This window comes from Diplotaxodon limnothrissa, linkage group LG2, assembly GCF_057381915.1.
Source record: "Diplotaxodon limnothrissa isolate DT_005_m linkage group LG2, D_limnothrissa_male_GT1.1, whole genome shotgun sequence".
Classification (NCBI taxonomy): Eukaryota; Metazoa; Chordata; class Actinopteri; order Cichliformes; family Cichlidae; genus Diplotaxodon; species Diplotaxodon limnothrissa.
This window is the reverse complement of record NC_140597.1, coordinates 36,414,381-36,441,399: the sequence shown is the minus strand read 5'-3', so window position 1 is coordinate 36,441,399 and position 27,019 is coordinate 36,414,381. Positions and strand designations below refer to the sequence as shown.

Genomic DNA, 27,019 nt, shown 5'->3' with positions numbered 1-27,019 from the left:
TTAAATTGGACCATAAAGTAAAACACATACGGTGCAAATGTTTGTATAACCAATGGAGAGTTAATCATCTCAACAGTTAATGCATATGCACGAGAGTTATCTGAGAGAGGCTTCAAGCCCTGGAAAGTTATAAAGCCGAGCGAGTGTATACGTCATGCTTTGACACATCACTTTGTCCGCACAACTAAGCTTCAGAAGGACAAGGGGAAACTAACACAACGTGATTCACTGGTGTTGATACTGGTACTCTACACAGAGCCATGTTTCTCTCTTTCAGTCTATGCATGTTTTCTGTTTTCACATGCTTTGCTAACAAAATAAATCCCTGAGGGAGTCGGAGAGAGAAAACAGTGCCCTGTCACAAAACTGAGTCACCAAGAAAACACCCTGTAACAAAAAGTGACTTTCTTACTGAGTGACAGCTTGAATAGCATGTCTTTGTGGTATGACTACTACTAGGACCCCCACAGAGAACATTACTTGTACTTTTCAGGATTTAAATCTGTCTGTAGATGCAAAAACGAGATGCTCATGCTCGACCCCTCTTTTTTTTTTAAATTTTCTAACCAAATAATGTTTTTGTAAAGATGTAAGCATTCAGAAAACTACAACTGCAAAAGACATACTACTAAAATAAAATTAAAATATGCCATCATAGCTAATTTAAGCAGCTTGGCAAGAGAGATTCTTTTTTCAAATTAAGAAAAAAGGGGGTATCACTCTGTTAAAAAAAAGCAGGGCAGTGAGAAGCTTCTGCAGTCCAACAGCTTGCAGGGTGAAAAAGGAGCTGTGGAGATGGCAGGTGGTTCCGGCTTTAATGGACTGTTTCCCTGAAATAATTTGTGGGACAGGTGGTTGCCAACATTGGCAGGGTCGGTGGTGATTTTCCCCATGCGGTTCTCGGCTCTTGTGCAATTCAAGTCTCTGATGGAGGGCAGCTGGTACCAAATGACCCTCTCAGCAATTCACAGTCTACTGTCCTCCCCCGAGCCCCTTCTATTTTTTTCCTCTCACATGAAAGCACGTCAGCTACACCACATTTGTGTGTTTTTCTGTAAATTTATAAAAGGAGACAAGCCTTAGTGAACACTCATAGTTAAGTTGAAGATGTTTTGCTGTCATCTGATAGTTTTGGCAATAGCGCTTCCAGAGAGCGTGCCATTGATTTCCAGTGGGAGACAAGAACAAAAGCTCCCGTGGAGGTTAATCTTGAAATCAATTAAAGCATGTTTTACTCACTGCACATTCAGCAAAAAAAACTGATAAGCTTCCCTTACTGGTGTTTTATTTTAGATGCAGAAGTTAGTTGTCAAGCATCTTATACTATAAACATTAAAAAGACATACTATAGCCATACTAGACATAATATGGATCTAAAGGTTATATAATATCAAAAGAATATCTATTTTTCCATTATATGTTTTGTTAAATGCATCAACAAATTAACCACGGAGGTTGAGAAGTAGAGTGGTTTAACAACAAATGCACCATGACACCAAATCTTTCCTTCTGTGCCCTCATCCAGGAAAGCAGCTTTGGATGAGGTATGCTCAATAGCTCACTAGGCAGTAATACTTTATTAATGCCTATTAATAAAGATTAAATGTTAATAAAAACTGTAATATTCTGTAGTACCCTGATTAGGATGCATCTGTACCATATATAGTAACACCAAAAGTCAGGTAGCAGTGTTGCCAAAATAAGCCAATAAGTTCATTGATTTGTTGTAAGCACTTCAAGCGGAGTCAGAACACGATAGTAGGAAGATTCAATTGCATTTCTATACTGTAAGTAAACAGGAAGACTGTTATGGGCACGCTGCCACGGTGTGAGTGTTGGGTATTTTATTCTGTCACTAAACCTGGGAAACAGCCGTTTTTACTGGTTGCAATTAAGAGTTATTTTTTAAGTTATTTTATTTTAATACCCAGATATTTACTGACGCGAAAAGTCCTGTCCTCTCTGGTGTGTGGTTTTTTTTAAATCTTTTAATAGAAAACTGAGCACGAGGACAAAGACGCAGTAACGTGTGTGACGGTGCGTAAGCTGTCCCGCACATCAGGACGGAACGGTTGCGATTAGTCCCTCTAGGTTTCTTTGGCAACCTGTCTCCATTCTGTCTCCATGGCAATGCCAAGGCAGTTTACTTCCTTTTTTCTCAGGGATACGGAGCCTCTTTGTTACGCCACAGGTCATAAACTCGAGCTACGAGACCGAGAGGGCTCCGCGCGTCGTGGCAGTGCAGATGTGACGAGAGTGTGCGGCTCAGTGTACGAGCGAGAAACACAAAGGGACCTTTCAACAGGATGCCAGTGACACAATAGGATGCCACCACCATCGCTACACTGGTTATACTGGTTAGCTTATTAACATCCTGTAACACACACCCTGTAACATATTGCCTTTGCTAAATCATCTGCGTTTCTGACGATCACCAAGTCAAGGCAAGAAACGCATGTGATCTCAAACTCAAAACATCGTGCAGCGTATAGGCCTGCAATAGCATATCTCAAAGAGCAATATCCACATGCATCGTGCTGGGAATGGTGAACCATCCAGTGGTTGGTATTGTTTTCAGTCAAACCTCAAAGGGTGATTTGAGCACCATGCAGGGAATGAATGAGCGCATGGTCGCGTTTAAACCTGTGATTTGGGGATAAAGCAAGCTGTGCAAGCCAAGGCTCTTCTCTTACCCTTGGAAGCATCCTTGTCTTCTTTAGGCTTCGCCACTTTTCCGCTCATAGATCCCAGTTTGGATGTGTAATTCCCGAATTAGATAAGAATCGAAATCCCCTTAATTGCTGACAGTCCTCAATGAAATCCTGACCGGAGATTCCAAGTGATGAGATAAGGCTTCTGTAAAGAGAAATATTCATCAAAATTGCATTTTCTCTCATAACACAACAGCTGCGTTTGGTGTTACAGCAGGGCCAAAGAACGTAACAATGGAGCTACTCGTGCTGCAAGGTGTTTCTCAATTGGGTATCAATGAAAACATTCAACTATTGATAGACACACTCACACGCCACACGACAAAGACCTCATGTAGTTTCAATAAACACAAAGAAGCAGCCTATACGCATGCCTATCTTCGTATAGCCTTTCCAGTGATTTAACACCGCGCTTTAACCTACCTTATCTCCTCCACGTTTTCTGCTACATCAATGCACATTGATGAAAGGAAACGTCCCCACTATGAATCCCGTTATGTTGCATACGAAAAATCACGACCTACTCTATTGTGACAAGGGAGACGAGCAAAAAGCTGCGAAATGGAGCGCACTTTTGCTCCCCACAGGTCTTCAGTCAAGAAAAATTCAAGTGAATAATACACTGAGCTGTAGTGTCTAACAAACCCCGAGAGTAATCCCATCCAGTGTGGCTTTTGGCGACCAGGTTTTCTTGTCTGAGGCTTTCACGGTCGAGCTCTGCTCCTCTAAACACTCGGCAGATAGAATCAACAGGATACACAACGTGAGAGCGCTCTACCAGTTACAGCGCCCGTTCACACAGTGGACAATTGTTTTTTGACCCGCGTATGACGGCTGTGGTGAAAACGAGCTGCTCGATCCATGAATGCAGTCAGCATGTGAGCTGTGATGTCGATGCGGAGAAGAATTAAAGCAGGAGGTTGTGCTGCATGGCGCGCACCATCTTGCTGTTGCTCTCATTCAGTTGCCTTTGCAGAGCTATGCGTTATCCCATTCACATCCGAGATGCGCATTTTCTAAATATATATTCGGAGGTCTTTCCTTTGACTTGATTAAATATGCATTTGGAAGTCAGTAAGTGGCTGGAGGATAACACATAAAAATAAAAACCGCAGTAAATTCTTGTTATGCTTTCTTACATACCTGCAGCTTTATCATTTTACAGTTTACATAACCTCATTAGTTAATAAAATATTTGTTGCATATGACTAATACGATGGTGTTATGTAAAACAAGCTCCGATGGATCGGACTCTTAACTGAGAACATAACCCACCTAGTTAAGACTGGATAGTGGAACGTATCAGTTTGTTTTAGTTTCATGAACACTTCTCAGGTCCTTGAAAGTTTTTCAGGTCCTTGAAAGGACACATCCAGTTCTACAGCAGTGTTTTGAGAGTGCCAACCACATTAAGTCCTTTCCCCCTTCTGGCACCAGATGAGCATTTTTTTTCCAGATGCCACCTCACATTCCTGTTACATAATCACAAGGTGAAGTTTATCACATAGGTGTCTTTTACACCGGAGAAGCTAATGTCGCAGTCCCACCACTGTTTTGAAATGCGTTTTGTCCCCATACCGCACAGATTTTTACAGGTGTAATTGGTTCAGATAAATAAAGATGAATTGTTTGAGGAATGCTTGCAAGTTTACACATTTAAAAAACATGCAATACAGTTTCAATGTAGATAAACAAATAGTATACTGAGTAACTCGTTTGAGTGTGACGTGATTCACTGTGGGTCATGACAAATCGATTGTGGGAGTGAGGAATACCTCAATTTCAGTGCACTCACTGTAAAATGCATGCAATAAAGAGTTAACTATAATTATCTTTTTGTAAGTGTTCAGAGACTATCAGACTAATGAATAAAGCCATTTATTAATATTACTGCAACATATTACTGCAGTAATATGTTATATAAGTGTCCTTACCTTGTGAAACTTGTAAAGATGAAGCCTAAAAGCTTCACTTGAAGTCACGTTAAACTGTTCAGTTTCAACTGAGCCATATCAACAGCAAAACATATTGATTTCCATTTTTAAGGACACTATAATCTTTTTAATTAGGGGTGCTATTTTTTAGATTCTGTTCAAAAGTCTTTCAATCCATGTCCAGTTTTTAGCAGGCTCTATGTCACAACCCCTGGTCATGCAGAGCTGTAGCATGCAGTGGCAGCAAAGGGAAAAAGACCCCTAGGTTAAGGGTTACACGCCATATGGTTGCTATTTTTAGAAGAAACTGGAACCACTTCGAACTTTCTTCACATCCGCAGATCTTGCTGAGACATTTGAGACATACTGGGACCTGTCTCGGTGAGTTACTTTCCCTTAAAACAGTCCAGTCATTGCATTGTTTTTTAAATTGCACTCTACTGAGTTGAGTTTAGTTATATTTCTGACACAGGATTTAAAGAAAGTGAACCCCAGTTAAGCTAAATCATAATCTTTTAAATACTTTTTTAGACAGAGGATGGTTATTAAAACATGATATGCATCAAGCAGCCATAACATATTTTGTAGGTTCCCCCAGTGCTGCAAAAACACCTATCACCTGGAAACAGAACCTCTGTGGGTTTCCAGGGGAATCCTTTTGAGTCTTGTGGATTACAGGATGGGGTCTCGATGCATAAAACACAGATGTATGCCTATATTTTTATATCTTTAGATTGTATTGACAGTGGTGATGCTACAGAATCCTTGCTATGAAGTTATGAAAAAATATAGACAGATTAATTATAGAGCTTCAGTTTAGTGATTTTTTTGTAGATTTTTTTCATAAAAACCATGTTTTTCACAGCATAGTCACTGATGAATGTGGCTGTACTTTGATGAGCTACATGAAAAGTCTGCTAATTAAGATTGCTTTAAAATATCTACTCTACCACAAGTCATTCATTTATATATAAACTATACCGAACAAGGGTCCGGAAGGTGTGTTCAGGTGGTGTGCATATGTTTTAAATTCCACATACATGCAGAAAAAAAGCAACTGAATGTTGGTTTGCTTTCCTTTGTATCATTTTGAGTACTTGAGTATATATATACTCAAGTACTCAAAATGATACAAAGGAATGATTATAAGGTAGAACACTGACTCCCCACCTGGATACTAGAGTGGGGTGTAGAGAGTGATGGTAAATGTCAGTGGCTTGTGTTCCCGCTGTGTGCGTGGCCTGTGGCCCCTTTTGACCTTTCCAGCAGGGCGTCACACTGTAGTGGTACATCCATTCCCAATCTGTTTAAAGCAAAGCCAGGGACCCTGTTCAATATGGTGCACACAAACTCCTGATTCACACTCTATAACCTCTGACGTCAGTTAGAGGTCATAGAGTACCAAGCTGTATCCACCCATTCTACAGAATAACCCTGAATTTCTTTTTTTCCCCCACTGATTGTAATATTTGTGGTAGAAAATCCCCTCAGATTTCATGCTGTGCCACACTCATGCAGACACGCTCAGTAAGCTGATTGATTTCATTCACTGGTGATGTGTTGAGAGCTTTGAATGCAAAAGTAGTAATAGTACAGTTTTAAAGTACTAAATTTGCACCAATATATGAAAAAGCATCCTGATTAGAGGGATTTCAATCCTGATTGGTTGATCCTGATCCTAGAGAGCTCCAACACATGAATAGAAAGGTTTGGTCAAGGGATAAAGGTTATCACACATTACAACTTGGTATTGATTATCACTGACCTGGAGGTAAACAAAAGCAAACTGAAGCCCCACCCCCTCTACGCCACAGTATAAGATGGATCCCTTCATTGTACATATGCAGAAACAGCACTGAGGCCTGTACTGTTCTCTTGCTTTACATCAGATATATACTAGCAAGAATATGCTAAATGGTGATTCTGAATATTCTGAACACATCCCTGCAGGTCTTTGTCTGTTTTCTTGCATCACTGAGCACTTAAATGTACTTTCTTACTAATGAGAAGCTTTGCAACCTTACTGTTGCTACTCTTGTGATATTAGGTGGTTAATTGTTATTTCTATAAGTGTTATGTAAGATGATAAGATGACTCGGTATTCCAGAGAAAGATAAATCATTCAAAGCAGCACAATGGCATTTGGTGAAGAGATTGCATGTTCTGTCTTTGTTTGAGTGGGCATCTTTTGGATGGTTTCTTCCAATATTTGTGGAATGCAACATTTGCGTTGTCAGATTTGTGAAAAGCTTGTCTTTTTTTTACACCAACTACTTTGATTTCCTATGCCGGTAATGAAATAATACAGTACTATGTGAAAAGTCTTGAACCAGTCCTCATTTCTTTATGTTTTGCTAGGAAAAGGGGAAATCTTTGGGAAATCTGTTTCTTAAGGACATCACTGTCACATACTGTTCATCTGCTGTAGATGTAGAAAATTCTGAGGACACCCTGCACACCACACTGAGAGATGCCATTATAGTTTTTAGCAGATACGTCTGTGGGAATCACCTTGTTGGTACAAAAGTACGACTTGATCGCGTTATTTTTGGCATTGTTTTGTTTTGGGGTTTTTTGTCAATTTGACTAAAGAAATGGAATCAAATGATGTGTTGTTGTGGCAGGCATCTGGTAACAAAGTGCCTAAAGATACAACTTGAAACTGTATTTTTTTTCTAAGTTGCCTGTATTGACACAACACTAGCCCATCCCTTGAGTTAGGTGCCCAATTAAAGCTTGAATGAGTCAAAGGTCAGTGTTACGTGGCTTAACAGGGGGAAAAAAACATTCTTCTAAAAATTTTCAGTTATAAGGACTGAACATGAGTTGATACTAGTGCTTCTACTACTACTGTCAGCAATTCTTGTTTTGTGCTGTATTTTGCGTCTTAGTTTTAAGTGACTGGTCATTATTAAGTATTTTTTTTCATGGTTTTGGGGGACACAGTCTGTTTCTTTGCTCAGTGTGTGTTATTCATGGCAGGTAAAATCAATTTCCATTTACATGGACCAGCCAAACAACCCATCTGGACTCTGAGCTGGTTTATAAACCAGTTCCATCAAAAACCAGCAGTGAACAAGCTGCTTGATTTGCTGCTTGCCTGTACTTAACATCACCCAAGGTTATACTTGTGGAGGAGTCAGTACGGGTGTTATAAGGATCAGTCCCAAAAGATCATTCTTTAGGACAGGCAGTGAGGTGGAGGGTGATTAATGCTCCAGTATTGTGCAGCTGGGTTAGTCATCTTCCCCCGATTGTAGGTGTTAGCCTGATTCAAGATGAGTGTGGCTGATAAGGTAATAAGCCTGGTGCTGTAACAGGGGTGCTGGTGACAATGTATGTTGTGTAATATGAATGGGATTTAACAAACACTAACTTCTAACAGTTCAAATGCGCCCAAACTTTTAGAGATCACTACATCTTGTAGTATTTCATGTTATCAGTGAATTGCAGGTGGACTGCTTATAGAATAATGGAGTAGTTTGGGATTTCTTTCAGTGAATTTAAGACCGGAGGATTCTAAAAAGAGATTTCATTTTAGTAGAGCAAATGATGTCATGCAGCAGAGGTCAGTGTCATCAAGGAAAGCAACTTCCATAATCATATTTTGATTGTCAAGTGAATATAATGAATAATAATGCAGCAGAGAAGCAAATGCAGGATAATAAAATCCAAGGACTGAAAATGAAACTAAAGGTGGTACTAGTCTTTGTCCATTTGTGTGTATGTGCCCATACAGTTTGCACATAAAAGTGATGGATTTCATTATAGGACTGCTGCACACGCTCGTTTATCTCTGACTCCCAAAGAGCTCCAGCACACTTACCTCAGTTCCAAAGGTCAAGATGGGGACAGCGAGTTATTTCAAAACCAAAGAGGTCAGGGTTAAAAGATGAGAAATGATGTCATATTTCTTCTACATCACACACTACATAATTGACTCGGCCACTCGCCGGATTGCATTTTTACAGTATATCTCCCATGTCACAGAGTCACAGTATATTTCAGCTGTTGGCCATGTGACCTGCGTGGAATTGGTGCAGCTGACACACATAGAGCCTTCATGTCTGTATTTGCAGGTGAATAATTATCAGCTGTTCTTTGCTTAAAGAAAAAAAAAGATTACAGATGCAAAAACTGATGCAATCAACTATCAGTTCGACCCACTTCTGCCTCATTGGCTCTGTGCAGTTTAGCTTTCTGCAAATTCTCTTCTTGACATTCATCAGGAAAACCATCATCTTCATGGACACTTTCTGACCAGGAGGGATAGGAGCTCCACTTTTAGTAACAGTGGCTGAACATCCCTGAGCCAAGAGCGTCTGTCAGCTTGGCTGAATCACAGCAGTAGATTTGAGCTCTGATTTCCAGGGAACTCTGAATTTTACAGTGTTTCTGGGCCACTGTTGGGAAACAAGTGAGCCGTGGTTAAATGTCAACCTTTGGTAGAGCTTATTTTTTCCTCAGATTATTTCATAGGATGATGAAGGGATGGTTTCATAATGAAGTCATCAGTTATATATTATTATCAACAACTATAATTCATTTGTAGACTGCGTGCAACTACTTTTTCTTACATTTACTTCTTTATTACTATTTTTTTAATGGATGTATTTTGTATTTTACTCAGGAGGATTTTATCAAAAGGGCTTTCAACAGTTTAGGACTATTACACTATGAGTGGTGTTATAATCCTATAAATCCTATGAATAAAAAGACAGTTGTTAAAATGTCACTGTGTTTGCCTTAGTGGGTAGTAGTCCTGTGTGTGCAGGCATGTGGGATAATGGCCATGAAACATTAGGCTCTTAAATTACAGAAATGATTAACAGAGCAAGGCTCTCTGAAATATCACATTAATGTCAATGCGTTTATCAGAAGGAGGGGCTGACAGGGTGGGGCGGCTAGTGTGTGCTTCTTTGTACAGTTCCCTGTTGATATAACTGTAAACACTAACAAGACTGGAGTGCTGTGTGAAATGCCCTTTAACACAATTCTCCTTGCAGTCCTTGAGCATCTAGTGATGTTAATGTAAAATATGTCTCTAATAGTACAATACAGCTGCAAAGATTCAACACCTAAACCATTATCATAATATTAGACACAGTTTCAGATATGTAAACAACCAAGAGTTAAATTTGTCTTCTTTCTAGAGACTGTTTAAGCATTTCGGTCTGGAAGTATTTGGTAAGTAATACAGTTTTGCAGCTTTGCCTCTGTACGCCAAAACTGTGGATTTCAAATCAACCAGCCAAGATGTAGCTGAAGTGCAAACTTGCAGATTCAGTTCAAGGGGTTTTATAAACATTTTGAATGAACTATTTAGGAATTACTGCCATTTTTATATATAGGTCCAATTTTAAGACCTTCAAAAGTAGATGGACATAGAAGCAGCAGGTTAACAGCCCTTGTTATTCCATGGCAAAACGATAAAATGACACTCCCGACTTGACCTCTGTAAGCACTTTCCTGATAAGTTTATGCTATCACACACTCATTTTTGCCCATGTTGAGTTAAAAAATTAAGTCTGTTTTGTAAATCTTCACACATGTTTCAGAATGGAGGATTATCTTTGAAGCCACTGGCTAATGAGTTGTCAGTCATATGCAAACAAGAGATGCCTTTATGAACAAACGAAGGACAACATCTGAAAGAGCTTGCACAGTTCTGGAAAATAGTTTTTGTGTTTTGTTTTTTTTTTTCATTTGTTTCCAGGAGGCAGTGAGCCTAGCTATAAACAGAGAAAATATTAACCTGAGTAGCACAAAGTAGCTGTTTCCCTACTTTCAGTCTTTATACTAAGCTAAGCTATTATACACGGCCTCTTGGACTAAAATAAACCACCTTTGTCTCCACTTGGTATGCAGGGATCACTTTAGAAACACACACTGTTTGTTTAGGCTCCAATTTTTGTTCAGTACTTCAACAGCAGCTCTTTTTCTTCTCATTGGTCTAATTATACAAAATTGTCTCAGAGGAGAAAACGTGATCATAAACTAACCGAGACAGAGTGTTTTAGCTTCACTGTAGGTCACATTACACAAGAGTTGATCCTCTGTTTCTTATACAGTCATATAGGTACAAGTGTTATATATGACATAAAATTTTAATTTGCTATTGGAATGAATTTGAAGTGCGTGTGCGTGTGGGGGGGGGGATATTTCTTTTAAATATGCGCTCACATTAGTATAACTTTAACATGAATAAGGTGTGTCCTGAAGAAGCCCTGAGCTCATGTTGTCTCACTGTAACAACTGGAAGAAATGAGTGATCTAAATAAAACATAACTCCTTCTGCTGTACCCCAGGGCATTTTCATATCATTAACATTGCATCACTGAAATGTCACGCTGTACCAACAATTTATTTTTGCACATAATGTTTCACAAACACTAATCAGTAGAAAACATGGAGTCTAATGAGTAGAAGCAAGGTCACCGTGAGGGTGAGTTTCTGCAAAGGTTAGACGGGACAAGCACAGTAGGTCCTGATTAAGACAGTCAGTGATGTCTTGACGACGAAATCCACCTTTTTGTGGGTTTTTCAGACGATCATCAACCAGATTGCAGCTCACGATCACGCAGCATCAACTGTTTGTTTACTTTTTTTCACATTTAAAAAGTAAACAACTAAAAAGTTCTGTTCAAAAAGTTTATGTTGGATCTTTTAAAAAATATTTTGGTGGTTTGGTTATCCTTTTTTACTTTCATCCAGATAATTGATTCAGTCACCACTGCATATTTAACGTACGGATCTTCCAAAATCCTGCTGCTTTTGTTTGAGCTGCACAAACATTCAGGTTGAAAACAACAGAAAAAGGTTTTACCGAAACAAAAGATAAGCCCTCAGCAAACGACAGCTTCTCCCTGGTGAAAGACTGCGGTCTAGGCTGCCTGATCTCCTGTGCTGCCCAGGAGATACTGTACAGAAACAATCAATAGCACTGAGCAAGCATCAGAGTTTTTATTATCTGCAAGGCCCTGACTCGATCCCCCACTGTAGTGACTAATCTAATTGGAGCCGACACAGACTCCCATGCTGTGTGGTGCTGCCAAAGAATGAGAGAAGACAGAGATGTCAGGAAGATCTTCATAAATCAATAGTTAGTCACAGGCAATTTTATTTCCTTCCATCCATTCATACATCCACTCCGTCCATTTAAAACAGTGTTGTTATGCTGCTTTACACACAAGTCATCACCTAAGTTGTAACATTTAAAACCATTGTTTCTATTTTCTCCTGCTCATTCTATAGTAAGCCTTGTCAATTGCCTGCAGCCATTCTGCTATTACACTAGAGTGAGACACTATGTGGAAAGAATGCCATTGGGGATATCATGCCCAAAGACTGTTCACAAAGCTCAGCAACAGACTCGCATTTAGATGCATGACTCAGTGGGGGAAGTTCAGGTGTTAATGTTTTGGACTGAAGTTGGAATACCTATCAGTAACATTCACTCAGGAAAAGTCTGGTGACTGTTGGTTCAAGCGGTCAAACTCTGGTGTGATCGAACCACTTTACTCACACACTCCTGCAGAAAAAAAAATCGAGAAGCTCTTGTATTGAGTAGACAGTGTTAATTACTCAGGTGTGAATTATTCATCCTCTCAACGATTCTGTGAAATATAAATGCCCTCAGTCGATAGTTGCCAACACTTGAGAAGATTGCAGACTCCCTGTGGGGGGATTCCAGAGCCAGTGATGGTTTTGCATCTTTTATGCCAGACCACAAAATGACACTAGAGTTAAAACTTCAGCTGGCACGGTGAATCAGCACCCTTGACTGCACGCCATGACTGCATCATCTTGATTATTCTTTGAAAATATTGAATGATTATGAAAGGCGTGAGCACAAGTGGTAAAGATCCAATACTGCACAATATTTAGAGGTTTTGACTAACACTGAAATAGAAAACTTTGAGAGATTTTGAAGAGCTTTGAGTATCTTCTCTCTGAGTTAAGTGCATGTTTGGGGATCTGAAAGAGCCGTCACTAATTCAAGTTCAAACGCTAAAATTCACCATTGGTAACAACAGGTATTTAAAGGCCAAAACTCCCATTTCATCCACTAGAGCAGGGGGGTCTCGAACCTAAACTCTGGAGCTGTATGCATCTTATTTGCTTTGTGGAGCTTTGACAAAAAACTAGATGAATATGGATGATGGTAATAAACAGTCATTTATTTATAATCTCTATAAGTTATATTCTCATACATAGTCATTTCATCTCAAATATTCAGATTTTCTTTGGCTTCTCTGTCCTGGTGTTGTTGGCTCGTGCCATTTGAAACAAAAACAAAAAAACCTTTTAAAAACACACTTCATACATTCAGTAAACTAAACGTAATAAACAGGGCTAGCAACAGCCAGAGAAGATGAACATTTAGATGAGATATGAATTTATAGACCTGTGACTGACTGAATGATTTAGATTTTTATGGTGTATTTGTATTATCTGTGAGATGTTTTGGGTTGTATGGCTGCTATCTTGACCATGTCTCTGCTGTAAAAGAGATTGAGAGCCCAGTGGGACTTCCTGGTAAAATTAAGTAATAATTTAAAGAATCCTCATAGTCTGACATTAAAAGCATATTAGGTGAGAAAGTAAAAACAAGTTGTGATGGAAAAAAGTTTTTGATCATTAGAAATATGATGAAATGCTAAGAAACGTGATAAAGACGGACGAGTATTAATAGATCTGTGAAAGTGCGTCTTCAAAGCTTAACGCGGTATTTGTTGTCTGGCTCACATAGTAACAGCTTTTATTGTCCATAGAGTCACAGCATTTCCATTAAAACCGTTTTCTTGACTACTCTTCAACTAGGAGTTGGAAAAATCTTACTAGGAAAATTAGAAACATGTTCAAACATACACGGAAATACAGTATATAAGGCAAAAAACATAGTTTGTAAACATTTGATTCGCTTGAATATATAGTAAATATTTATTTTGACCACCTTTTTTCTTAAATGTAGCCTGAAGTCTTCAACAAGCTTTCTTATCATTTCTTTAAGTAGACTTTGGGAAGAGTTTTCCAGGCTTCTTGAAGAACACTCAAGGCTTTTCTTCAGATATTGGCTTTTTTCAGTTCTGTATTACAATGATCCCACAATACTTCAATATATAATTATATTGAGGTCTTGGCTCTGTGGAGGCCAATCCATGACTGATAATGTTCCACTGTGTGTGTTTTTACTGCAGTTGGAGTGTGTTTCAGATAATGAAGCAAAGGTTTTTGCAAATAAGATGCTTTCCACACTATGCTGCATTATTAGCCTGCCATAATCACATCAGTATAAATTTCTATGAGATAAAAAAAAAAGTGTCATATTGTGATATCATTTTTGCAGCCTTTACATTTCCGAGTATCCACAACAACAAGAGAAGCCCAGGCATGTCTGAGAGCAAGAGCCATACATCAGCCTCCAATAACAATTTAATATTTAAATCAGCTTCAACAACTTCTGACAAAGCACAGTACTTTGCAAAAGTGTTGTTCCCCTAAAAGTGGAAAGAATAAGCTTTCACCACTTGAAGCAAAAATACTCCTTCAAGTACAACCTAGCAACAAAAGACTAGATACTATCAGCTGGTGACGTGTGGTGGACAATTGATAACATAATTTTTCCATAACAGTCCAAGGTTCTCATGTGACCCCTTGGGAAAATGAATTGTCTGCCTCTTCTATGTGAGTTATTAGTTCACATTTGGGTTGCACATCAATAGCTGCTAGTATCTAAGATTTATCCTGGTGCAGTTACATGGTGGAAAAGCAGCACTTATATCTGATTTATACTTTGTCACTATTATTGTACAGGGTGCGCCATTTATGTGGATACACTGTAATAACATGGGAATGGTTGGTGATATTAAAGTCCTGTTTGTGGCACATTAGTATATGTGAGGGGGCAAACTCCTCAAGATGGGTGGTGACCATGGTGGCCATCTTGGATACAACTTTTGTTTTTTCAATAGGAAAAGGGCCATGTGACACATCAAACCTATTGGTAATGTCACAAGAAAAACAATGGTGCGCTTGGTTTCAACTAGAGATGGACCGATCTGATATTAAGTATCAGTATCGGTCTGATACTGACCTAAATTACTGGATCGGATATCGGAGAGAAATAAAAACTGTAATCCGATCCATTAAATATCAAAAAAGCACCTCACAAAACTTGCGACATGGCATAACTCGGCTCATAACCGTAGCACGTCGGAGCACTATGCATCACGTGATAGAGCGCTGTAGCATGGATCGGCGGTCTGGTTGAGTATTTGGAGCCTTGCTACCAAACCAGCATTTCATCTCGGAGAAAGCTATTGCAGAGAGAAGTAAAGCAAATGTGTAAGTTCATCTCTGAATGTTTGTAAAGCATTCCAGTGTTAAGCTTAACAACCGATATATGGAGCGACTGCCTCTATCTACCTCCCCTCCCTCTGCTACTTCAATCGTGAAACTGATTAATGATCAGCTGATCGGCTTTTCTGTCGCGAGTCCGTCTCTCTTGTTTGTTTTTGGCCCACTTTGCACCAGAAAGAGGAAACCAGCGGCTGAACAACAGCAGCACGTTTAAGCTTGATAATCTGTTGTTAGAATTTATTTAATATTACTTTCTACACCAGGATCCTTTTCTATGTAGCTGACGGCTGGTAACTGTGCAGGGGCGGATCTAGCAAAGTTTAGCCAGGGGGGCCGATAGGGCATGAACAGGGAAAAGGGGGCAAAGACATACTTTTCTTTCTTATTCTCATTTAAAATGAGTTATTGGTTAGGTTATACAATATATTGGTTATACATTAGTTAGGTTGCTTACTCTTTAAAATACCAGAATAGGGAGGATGGAGTAGGTTTAAGTTTATTAGATTGATCAGTATTGCTGAACTATGAAATATTTTGGGTGCAGTGTAGTTTTTTGCATACAGGTATAACAGAATAGCTTTAGTGTTTTTTTTTTTAACTTGAGTTTGAACTTATACAAAATGCAGTAAGATATAAAAAAAAAACAGTTTTATTGATTAAAAAACACACTATATCGGATTCATATCGGTATCGGCCGATATCCAAATTTATGATATTGGTATCGGACATAAAAAAGTGGTATAGTGCCATCTCTAGTTTCAACGTAACTTTATTCTTTCATGAGTTATTTACAAGTTTCTGACCACTTATAAAATGTGTTCAATGTGCTGCCCATTGTGTTGCATTGTCAATGCAACCCTCTTCTCCCACTCTTCACACACTGATAGCAACACCGCAGGAGAAATGCCAGCACAGGCATCCAGTATCCGTAGTGTCAGGTGCTGCACATCTCGTATCTTCACACCATAGACAATTGCCTTCAGATGACCCCAAAGATAAAAGTCTAAGGGGGTCAGATCGGGAGACCAATCCACTTTCCAGGAAACTGTTCATCTAGGAAAGCTCGGACCTGGCACCCATAATGTGGTGGTGCACCATCTTGCTGGAAAAACTCAGGGAACGTGCCAGCTTCAGTGCATAAAGCGGGAAACACATCATCATGTAGCAATTTCAAACATCCAGTGGCCTTGAGGTTTCCATTGATGAAGAATGGACCCACTGTCGTTGTACCCCATATACCACACCATCACTTTTGTTGTTCCAACAGTCTTAGAGGGATCCATCCAATGTGAGTTAGTGTCAGACCAATAGCGGTGGTTTTGTTTGTTAACTTCACCATTCACATAAAAGTTTGCCTGATCACTGAACGAAATCTTCTGCGTCCTGTTCCAATTTGTTTTGTCCATTCTGCAAATTCTGTGCGCCGATCTGGGTCATCCTCGTTGAGATGCTGCAGTAGCTGGAGTTTGTAAGGGTGCTATTTGTGAGTAGCTAATATCCGCCGAAGGGATGTTCGACTAATGCCACTCTCCAGTGACATGCGGCGAGTGCTACGCTGTGGGCTCTTGCTGAATGAAGCTAGGACAGCCAATGATGTTTCTTCATTAGCGAAAGTTTTCTTGCGTCCACATTTTGGCAAATCCAACACTGAACCAGTTTCACGAAACTTAGCACGCAGTTTGCTAACTGTAGCATGGGAGATTAGAGCTGGGCGATAGAACGATAACGATATGTATCGCGATATAACTTTTACTCGATAGAGAAATTAAGCTATCGCGATAGACCTCGCAGCGTCACGTTGCGTGACTTGTTACGTACAGCACAAGTGCCAAGCCGCACGTGTGTTTGTTTGGGAAGCAGCCAGTGCGTAATGGAGGAAATGAGTGTGCCGATTAGAAAAATCAACCGAGCGTGACCGAAGAGAAAACAGATGATGGTTCCAATGCCGGAGAGATTGTCGAACGGAAGAGCCATAGAAGTTCCGTAGTGTGAAGGTATTTCGGCTATTTCAAGTCTGACAAAAAACAGAGCAGCATGCACTGTAAATTGTGCCGAAAACAAGTCTGGAAATACAATAAACTGGTGCATGCGTCACACTGTGCGCCACGTTATTGTTTCGGTGAAATGAATTTCTACAATACTGTTACTGTTAATTCTACTCTCTGCAGTGTTTAAATGCTTACATATACACACAGTTATTGTCCCTCCACACATACGACTCGGTTCTGCTTCTATGCCCCAGCTTTGTTTACTTTTTCCCACCGAGGCTTCTAGACTTCTGATTGGCCAACATTTCTGCACGGTTAGGAATCTAGCGCCACCTGCTGCTTTGGCATGTTCATAACAGCGTTTTCCTTCATTTCTGCCTTTATGTGTGGACGGGATTATTTTTTAAAACGAAAACGGAAAATCTCCGTTTTCAAAAATACCCGTGTACGTGTGGACGTAGCCTCAGTCTCTGACTGGAAGCGCTAATTCGTCATTCGGCTTTTGTCAGACTAAAGTAACTGTTAAAACTGTTTGAAAAGCTCAGCTATACAACAAGGAGAGATTGAGAATTTCCTTTTAGTTCTCAGTTTATTTGATATTGACAAAAGTTAGTCAGTTTTGTCTGTTCTTCTGTAAAACAAACTAAGATTTATTTTTAGAATTAATATTTTGTTTCTAAGTGGAATTGACAATTTAGTCTGTTTTCGTTTGTTCTATTTTGAAACTTAAACGCTTTAGCGGCTGCCTTTTGTGTAGTTTGCAATATTTGCCTTTATTTATCTGAAAAAGTCTCATGTTCCTTAAGTACATCTACCCTGTTGAACTTATTATGGGAAATAAATATTTAAATAAAAACAAGCTGCTGATTATTTCACATTTTACTTGTGAGCAACGGCACATTTAAATCTTACAATTATAGTTATTTGGCTTATATCGTGATAGATATCGTTATCGCCTGAAATGAAAAAAACATATCGTGATATGAATAAATCTCATATCGCCCAGCTCTATGGGAGATGGGTGGTCTTGTAGGGTGTCTTGCATTGAAATGACCCGGTTACTGCGTTCACCAGATATCAACACAATTTCGATCCGCTCCTCACGTGTTAACCTCTTCGACATGTCAATGGCTGTGAACAAAGAGAAACTTGTAAATAACTCATGAAAGAATAAAGTTACGTTGAAACTAAACACACCATTGTTTTTCTTGTGACATTACCAATAAGTTTGATGTGTCACATGGCCCTCTTCCTATTGAAAAAACAAAAGTTGTATCCAAGATGGCCAACTTCTAAATGGCCCACCCTTTATTATAATACTGATGCTGCTGCTGGCACTTTGTCTCAGTAAAGTCACACTTTGAATGAGGAAGTGTGTCATCAATGACAGCAGCTTATTGGAAAATGATGGAAAATACCCCTAATTTATTTACACTTATAAATGCTGTTCTTCAATTTTTGTTCTCCTTCCTCATCAGTAATATAATTTTATTAAAGTTTCTGGGAATGTAATGATATAATTAGGACCTATACAGCTTTCTCCTATCCAAGCAACATATGGTGGCATATTTCTAATTGCATCAAACCACTAGCACTGCAGACTAAAACCATGAAAGATAATGATTTGAACCAAAAATTATCAACTTGGATTCATAGCTCCCTAAGACCTGTGCCCACTGATTTTTTCACTCCACTTCTTAAGTAATCTGGCAACCCTCAACCTTTTCTGCCTTTCCGTACACTCCCTTTTCACCAGCCACCCTTCCACTGAGACCATTTCTGATGTGGTTTCAGCGAACAGTAGATGGATCAATGGAGCCCAGATGCATCTCTCAGGTCCTGTGTCAGGCCTTTATTGGATTCTTTCCTATTTGTCAAGGACATGACTTTGTGATACTGTTTGTCTGCTGTAGATAGCTTTGTTTTGTTTGTTTGGTTTTTGTCACTTAAAAAAATTACAAGCAAGCCTCGCTTATTGGAAGCACAAGAGACTTTTGTACAGTACTGTAGATTCTTCTTTTCCGTTATTTTCACTGCATTATTTATGTATTTATTTTGAAGAACTGAGTTAAAAAAAAATACATTTAAAACTGTTTTTCAAAAAAAAAATCCAGTGATTTAGTTCCATGTTTTACATTATACGGCCTTCACACGTGTATAGTATTATGATGTTTCTTAGACTCCTTCTGCAGTGAAGTATCGTCGTAAACCCTGTCGCCTACCTCCCTTACTGAGGTGTGTGGACGCCATCTTGTGGCGCAAAGTTTGAAGTACACTTAATAAATTAATTTCTGTGGTCTGGCCACCATCAAGTCGAGTTTCTGAAAACGGCACACAATATTGGACGGATTTTATTTCTACCTCTGTTAGGCAAATTAAATAACTGCTTATGCGTAACTGTATATAGACGAACTGGGAGAGATTTTAATGCCATGTACATGTTAATAACACGTTTTTAAATGGACTGACTAACAAATAATTAATGGACAAATCAACCTTATGGCATGATTTTAGCACAACAATGGGTAAAATGCCATAATTTTGCACAAAGGTAATATTAGCTCAGGCTTATGACTGAGAGCTGGAGCCTGAAAATTGTCCTTGGAGCAAAGGTTAAAAACCAGGACATAAGTCATTGCAGCTGACTGGTTTCAGTACACCATTTTCAGAACCCCTGTTTCCTTAATGTAAGTAATCATTTAAATTTCTCACAGTTCTTTCATTAATAAATGACTATCCTTGTATTCAGGAGGAAATACCCAGTGTCTTTTGTGCCAGTGGATGTCGACACTCTAGTTTTTCCCTGACAGACTGTTTTTTTTTCTCTGAACAAACATTCGATTAATTGTTGGTGCACATGTGCAAACACAGATTGTACTTTGGAGTAGCAGTCGAGAGTGTTTCTGTCAGGATGGCAGAAAAATTTGGAATGGGACTCATTTCTGTGTCTTTGCTGCAATTTCTGCTTTTAAATGTTCGACTGGGTTCTGGAGGTATTGTGACATTTTAGTGATGCTCTTTAACTTTAGGTACATTTTCGTTTTGCGGACTTTTTAGCAGCATTTACTTTAAGAAGTTGTTGCTTTTGACTTACGAAATGAACCAGTGGATAAACACAAACTAGCTTTTTCTTATTCCTTTGTTTACTCTAGCTCCGGCTCCATCTGCGGATGAAGTGTTTCTGTCCGGTCAATCAGCTGACAGCATTTTGCGCAGACACAAACGTTACAACACTGGACTGTTTGAGGAGTTTCTGCAGGGAAACCTGGAGAGAGAGTGTATAGAGGAATTATGCGACCTAGAAGAGGCGAGGGAGACATTCGAGAATGATGAAAAGACAGTGAGTATTCACTTACTTTGATTTTATTTGGCTTTGCTGGCTGCACCGATCACTGACTTTACTCTGTATTGTAGATGGAATTTTGGACAGGATATACAGGTAAGAGTGTGCTTAATAAATGATTGAATGTGAGCATCTTTTTAGGTAAACTTCTTTATTCTAACTAATTACTACTTATCGTTCCTAGTTTTAAAACTTCAACACTAAAGGTTTGTCTTTTATCTTGTAACATTACCATGTTTTTCTTAGATATTCTTTATGTATATTTATGCATGTTTATCTGTAAATGCAAAATGAAATGAAATATTTTCACCTCCCTGATTTTTTAGATTTTTGTATATTTGTCACACTTACGTGTTTCAGTACATCAAACAAATTTTAATGTTAGACAAAGATAACCCAAGAAATACAAAATGCATTTTGTATTAAAAGAAAATATTTATTTTTTTTTTTTTATTTATTAAGAGGAAAAAATACTATCTAAACCTGGCCCTATGTGAAGAAGAAGTCTTCCTACCCCCTCTTTAAACACATTTTGTAAAGCTGGCTTCAATTTCACTAAGCATACCCAGGCCTGATGACTGCCAGAGGTCAATAATTCTCTATCTGCCAAGCTGAAGTAGGCTAAAAGAACACATCACAATCTAACCATTTCAAAAGCATTACAAAGTCATTTTAAGGCTTTAGGGCTCTGGTAAAGCACCGTGAGAACCATTATCCAGAATTAGAAAAACTTGGATCAGAGATGAACCTTTACAGGAGTGGCCAGCCTACCAAAATTACTCCAAGAGCACATCGGCAACTCATCCAGGAGGTCACAAAAGAACCCAGAACAACATCTGAAGATCTGCAGACATCACTTGCTTCAGTTAAGGTCAGAGTTCAACAATAAGAAAGAGGCCTCTGTGTGCAAACTGCCTCTGTGGGAGAGTTCCAAGGTTAATATGACAAAACACAACACAAAAGCTCATCTCCCATTTATTTTCTTCTGTGGACAGATGAGACAAAAGCTGGAAGGTTTGCGTCTCCATCTGGCATAAAGCTAAAACATAATTTCTTAAAAAGAAGAGTCAAACAGTTAAACATGCTGGTGGTTGCGTGATGGTCTGGGGTTGCTTTGCTTCAGGACCTGGACGATTCATGCTGGGAAAAACCTCCATTATAGCTGAATTAAGACTATTCTGTGAAGAAAAGTGAGCCAAAATACCTCCGAGTGACGTCAAAGAACCTTATCAAAGGTTTGACAGTAGTTCTAAGGGTGCCCTGAGCAGCTATTAGGTTAAGGGGCCAATTACTTTTTTACTGCTTTAATATTTATGTATAATATATAATGATAATATAATATAAAATTTTAAAAATAATATAAATCAATATATGTAATATATAATATCAAATTAATTTCAAGTTCTGCGTTTGGATTTCCTCAGATGATAATCAGTGTATGTCAGGGCCATGCCTGAACCAGGGGTCATGTAAAAACATCCTGGGCTCCTACACCTGCACATGTGCATCTGGCTTCACTGGGAGGAACTGTGAGATTGGTGAGTGAATGCCATGTGACTGGATATATAAACTGTAATCAAACAAAATTGGTTTTGTAGTGACATTTCCTACATTTCGTGACAATCTGATATCAGCAGTGATCAGATCAAAGGATCAAAGGATAAACAAGCAGATGCATTTCAGTCTTCTTCTTCTTTCTAAATTAAATCAGTGTCTCGCATTCAGCATCACTCTGGTTCCAAAATTAGGTTGTTGGCTATTTTAGATATTCTAAAAGCAGCATCCCACAGACCTGGATTTACCTGAATTTTTATTTCACTTTTCAAAACAGATGGTCTGTCTTAAAATAGCTATGTGAAATGGATTCACATAGCCATTTCACATAGCTATACCTATTTAAAGATAAAAACAAAAATTTAATTTGTTCATACTGGCTATTATAAATTAGCCACTAGACATCCATTATTGATGTAAATTATAGAGAGGAATTCACAGCTATTGTTCTGATTTAAGATGCATTTTAAGAAAGAAGTTAGGAAGAAAATATGAGGCTACAGAGTTGGTGGATGTCTAAAGTTTTATTCCCTCCACAACAGGTCAAAACTCAGGGGAATAGTTACTAATAGTTACTAGTTACTAAACTAAAAAGATTCATCAGAAACATGAATTCTCATTTCTGCTTTGAACACATTTGTGCTCAGAATGTGGCCTACAGCGCTGAAAGCACATTTAGAAAGGTTTTATTTAAAATTTAGTATTAGCAAGTGAATAACAACATACGAAACCTATTTCAGTGATTATATAAAATATTAAATATTATTGTGTTACAAAACACACTTCTATATGATATGGTAACAACATGTATATATATTCATTAAGAGGGTTGTTTTGAATTAATTATGTTTTGCTTTTGTTTTGTTTTTTCTCCTCAGCTATAGCAAAAAGATGCGATGTGAACAATGGAGACTGTATGCACTTCTGTGACTCATTAGGAGTCTTTAGAGCAAAATGTTCCTGTGCTAGAGGATACAGGCTGATGCAGGATGGTGTCAGCTGTGAAGCAGAAGGTATCAGCTTATTCCTGCTATATTCAATATCATATTAATGACTTTGTATCAATCCTCTTTTCTCACATCACCAGTTGAATTCCCATGTGGCAGAACTGCCCTGACAGCACAGAGTGGAGTATATACAAGATCTGTGCTCCACTATGAGAATGCAAACACCACTTCACTGACCAACACGAACACTACTCCATACCCTCCCTCAACTCCAGCCACTACCACAGTATCGTTTATGGACACAAGAAATAGACGAAAGAAACTGCCCCTGTGGGTATACAGTGACACTGAGGCCCCCACTGAGGAGCCAGTTACGCCTTATAAACGTATCGTTGGAGGTGAAGTGGTCCTACCGGGAGAGATCCCATGGCAGGTACTGTAATGTCACGAAGCAGACATACCCAATGCAATTTAAGCAGTTTGCTACAGGAAGTACATACAGGAAGGAAACTCTGGTAGTGGCTTATTCTCAGCTCAGGTCTTCTCTCTTTTTCAGGTAGCCTTGGTAGCACATCCCAGTGGTCATATATTCTGTGGGGGATCCATTCTGAGCGAACACTGGGTTATCACTGCTGCTCATTGCCTGATAGAGGCACGAGGCTCCTTCTTCGTCAGAGTGGGTAAGGCTGACATACAATAAAATGGCGCTGTTTAGAGTGTTACTGCATCTACTCCACTTAACAGCTACCAGAAAACAAATGAATATTAACTATTTGTGATTACTGGCTCTCCTGTTTCTGGTTTCAACAAGATTACAAGATTTCATCCTTTTCTTTTTTTGTGATAGCAGCCTGAGCACCTTTGGATCTTGGCCCAGTGATCAGAACATAACTTTATTTTTTATTTTTTAATGGAGCCTTTTACCATTCCCTAAGCTGTTAATTAAATTATCAATAAATTAACATATAATAATAAAGAAAATAAGTGGGGTGGCAGCCCTAGTGTAGTTTTATGAATCAGATTTTGATTTTTAAAAGTTAATTTCTTGCACTTGGGAGAGGAAGTTCATCTACTTTTGAAATTCTATTTCATGCATTGTGTTGTGAAGTTTAAAAAACAATTCAACAAGATATGATATCTTTGATTATAGGGGAGAATAACATCAACATCAACGAAGGCACGGAGCAGAATCATGATGTGAAGGAGAAGCACATTCACCCACGCTACAATGCCACTCTAAGCTTACACAACCATGACATCGGCCTCCTCTATCTCAAAAGCCCCATCACCTTCTCCACGGCAGTGCGACCCATCTGCATAGGGCCCATGACGTTCATTGAGGCCTTAGTGAAGGATTCATCCCCAGCTACAGTCAGCGGCTGGGGCAGAACACACTTCCTTGGAGCCACGGCCAAGACGCTGCAGAAAGTCGAGGTTCCCTTCACAGATCGCATAGAGTGCACGCAGAGCAGCAGCCAAAGGATCACCCCTGTCATGTTTTGTGCAGGATACTATAATGAGGCCAAAGATGCCTGTCAGGGCGACAGTGGAGGCCCTCACGCAAACAGCATTCATAATACATGGTTCCTCACAGGCATCGTAAGCTGGGGGGAAGAATGTGCAAAACAAGGGAAATATGGTGTGTACACCCGGATCTCTCTTTATTACAAGTGGATAAACCATGTTATGGGGGTAACTAAACACAGGATGGCATTTGATTATGAAAACCCTGACCCGTAAAAATAAAAAGTATTGAAGCATTCAAACCCACTTCAGGTTGGAAAACTGCAAGCTGCTTTTTAACTGTAAGAATTTGGCATGCAAATGAATTCATATAAATACGAGTACAGCTTGTAGATGTTGTAAAGAAAGCGCAACGTTTTTTTAAAGGAGTGAAAATTATTAGACTACAAAAATTCCAGCATTCAATTCAACAACAGAAGCACAATAATCTGTAAAAATGCACATGTAAAGAGAAATACATGAATATGCTTAAATAGTGTTGAGACCTATGATTTAATATGCCCTTTCATACTATGCAAATAAATATAAGAGAAAATACCAGTTCATCTGCCCGTATCAGAACATCACTTACATGTTATGTGAATGAATTTGATAAGAAAGATGAATAAAACGAAAATCTGAAAAGCCAAACATCAAATTAAATTTGACCAAAAGCTCAACAAAAAGAGAAAATTCTGCAGTTTTATTATTTAAGACAGCTGCTACTGAAACATGACAGAAATAATAGATTAAATCAGGGTGAATGACAAAGACCGGGCTTAGTTGTGAGCCACCATATCACCGTGTCAAAACAACTATTATTTTATCACTTAAAAAACATATTATTGCAGCAAATACTTTTGCATTTGGCTTTCTTTACATAAGAAAAGCTGTACAAAAAATGCCTGTGTAGAGTGATGACTTTAATAATACAAACCAACTCATTGTTCGGTTGCCATGCATTTTTATCGAAAGAAATGTTCAGCAACTAGCGTAGGGTATATGGCTCATCAAGAGACAGAACGTCTCAAGCATGATTTTTGCTTCCCGAGCTGGAAATCTGTGCAAATTCTGCAGCATTTTGGATTGAAATGACAAACAAACAATGTGATTTTTCTCATATAAGCTAATAGAGCAAATAAAGGAGATGTTGCACAAGAATCAAGCATAGCTCCTGTAAAAATATGGGTATGTAATTTCATTTGGGACTTGACAGTAAAATAAATAAATTAACAACACAGGAAATGGCCCCTTCTGCTTTCTAGATTCATTTCCATATCAAATGCATCGTATCAAAGCCAGCCCTCCGACCGGGGGCTCAATTTGATGTGGTAAATTCATATAAGTCTGCAATCAATATTTAATTAAGTGTTCAATACAGAGGGTATATTTCATGTTGGCTGTATGATCCATTTTAAAGAGGAACCCAAGATTAACTGAGCTGTAATGCTGGCGAAGAAACAATTTGCCTCTGTGATGGCAGAGTACACGCAGCATATCATTCTCTCTCATTCTGCTTCAGGATTTCTTCCTTTGCTGCATTTGACAAGACAGCTCCCAAAAGATCATGATGAAAATGACAGTGTTTGAGGGCTCTGTGGCATGTGCCTCCCACTTGTCTATGGCACACACAGAGGAATACATTGCCATCAATCTTCATCATATTTGCCTGTGCCTTACATTACCATCTTTGACACGTCAACCGCTTCCTGCATGCAGGAGGCATGTGTCTTCCCTGCCTCCCTCATACATTCATCATACATCACAGAAGAATAAACAAAGACAATAGCATCTAGAACACAAGGAAATGCACAGTAAGAGAGGTAAAGCAGCGAGCAATGAACACATTCGGTAAACAATAGGTGGATTTTTAGTTTCCATCATTCTTCCACCATATTAAAGTGCCCATTGAATGTTTGTGAGGTCAGTTTAAAGCAAGGACAGAGTATTTGATTTTGCAAACAGTATACAAAAGACTCTACAAGAGCAAGAATAAAAAAGGCATTATGGCATGGCACAATTTGGCATTGTAACTCCCGTACTGTACAGAAGAGGACGCCTTAAGGAGCAAAATGTAAGAAAAATGCAATGACGAGATGAAACGCCGAGAAACAGTAAATGTTAAAAATGACACCGCATGCGGTGGCATGTATATGTTTTAAGAAAGGTTTTTAGGCAAATCCTGGGTTAGCATCCATTCATCACATACTGAGACAGGAGCTCACACACACACACAAACCCATAAAGTTACTTTAACCTCAAGTATTAGGATTGAAGAGTCCACAGACTGTGAAATGACCCATTGTTTAAGCAGCAAACTCGCATCCCGATTGCATGTGTTGCAAAGTGAGCGCCAGAGGGAAGAGATATTTATCACTAATGAGAAAAGAGGAAGACCAAACAAGATCCGGGGGTAGCTTGTTGATTGTCCGTAGTGGTTTCATCAGCTCCAGTGTCTTTGTGCTGGTACCTCTCCACACCTTCACTGTCAGAAAACTCTGGTTTAGGAGATTGTCAGTCAAAGCCATAGAAAAAAAACTGTTGTGTAGATTTCCATGTTTGTCTTTTTAATGACTGAACGTTGATGAAAGAAGACGGCATGGGAGGATCAGTTATGAGACAGCTATGGCTCAGTCTGCTTTCTGTCTGTTCATTCTCACCCAAAGGTAAATATAAT

General features: G+C 38.9%; 2 protein-coding genes across 3 annotated transcripts in view; one reads left to right on the top strand and one right to left on the bottom strand.

Moving 5' to 3' along the window:
- The window catches only part of fgf13a (fibroblast growth factor 13a), a 100,897-nt gene extending 96,047 nt beyond the window's left edge, over window positions 1–4,850 (bottom strand). The window contains exons 1-2 of one of the 2 annotated variants that reach the window (XM_085363252.1): window positions 4,646–4,850; window positions 2,694–2,856 (exon numbers count right to left, since the gene is read on the bottom strand). In XM_085363252.1, coding sequence (XP_085219378.1) covers window positions 2,694–2,742 — 49 coding nt within the window. In that variant the 5' untranslated portion in view covers window positions 2,743–2,856; window positions 4,646–4,850. Of the gene's footprint in view, window positions 1–2,693; window positions 2,857–3,134; window positions 3,764–4,645 lie in introns of those variants that run through there. The other variant, XM_085363249.1, reaches the window with a different exon arrangement.
- Window positions 4,851–19,852: 15,002 nt separating this feature from the next.
- Window positions 19,853–25,585, top strand: f9a (coagulation factor IXa). Its single transcript, XM_085363240.1, has 8 exons — window positions 19,853–19,988; window positions 20,148–20,335; window positions 20,410–20,434; window positions 21,763–21,876; window positions 22,771–22,905; window positions 22,980–23,272; window positions 23,396–23,519; window positions 23,990–25,585. Exons 1-8 carry the CDS (start codon window positions 19,853–19,855, stop codon window positions 24,577–24,579), a joined length of 1,605 nt encoding a protein of 534 aa, XP_085219366.1. The 3' UTR covers window positions 24,580–25,585.
- Window positions 25,586–27,019: the final 1,434 nt, after the last annotated feature.

Coding starts and splice junctions, on each gene's coding strand:
- f9a (XM_085363240.1), top strand. CDS start 19,853: ATGTGCAAACACAGATTGTACTTTGGAGTAGCAGTCGAGAGTGTTTCT. Junction 21,877..22,770: donor TGGGAGGAACTGTGAGATTG/GTGAGTGAATGC, acceptor TTTTCTCCTCAG/CTATAGCAAAAAGATGCGAT. Junction 22,906..22,979: donor TGTCAGCTGTGAAGCAGAAG/GTATCAGCTTAT, acceptor TCACATCACCAG/TTGAATTCCCATGTGGCAGA.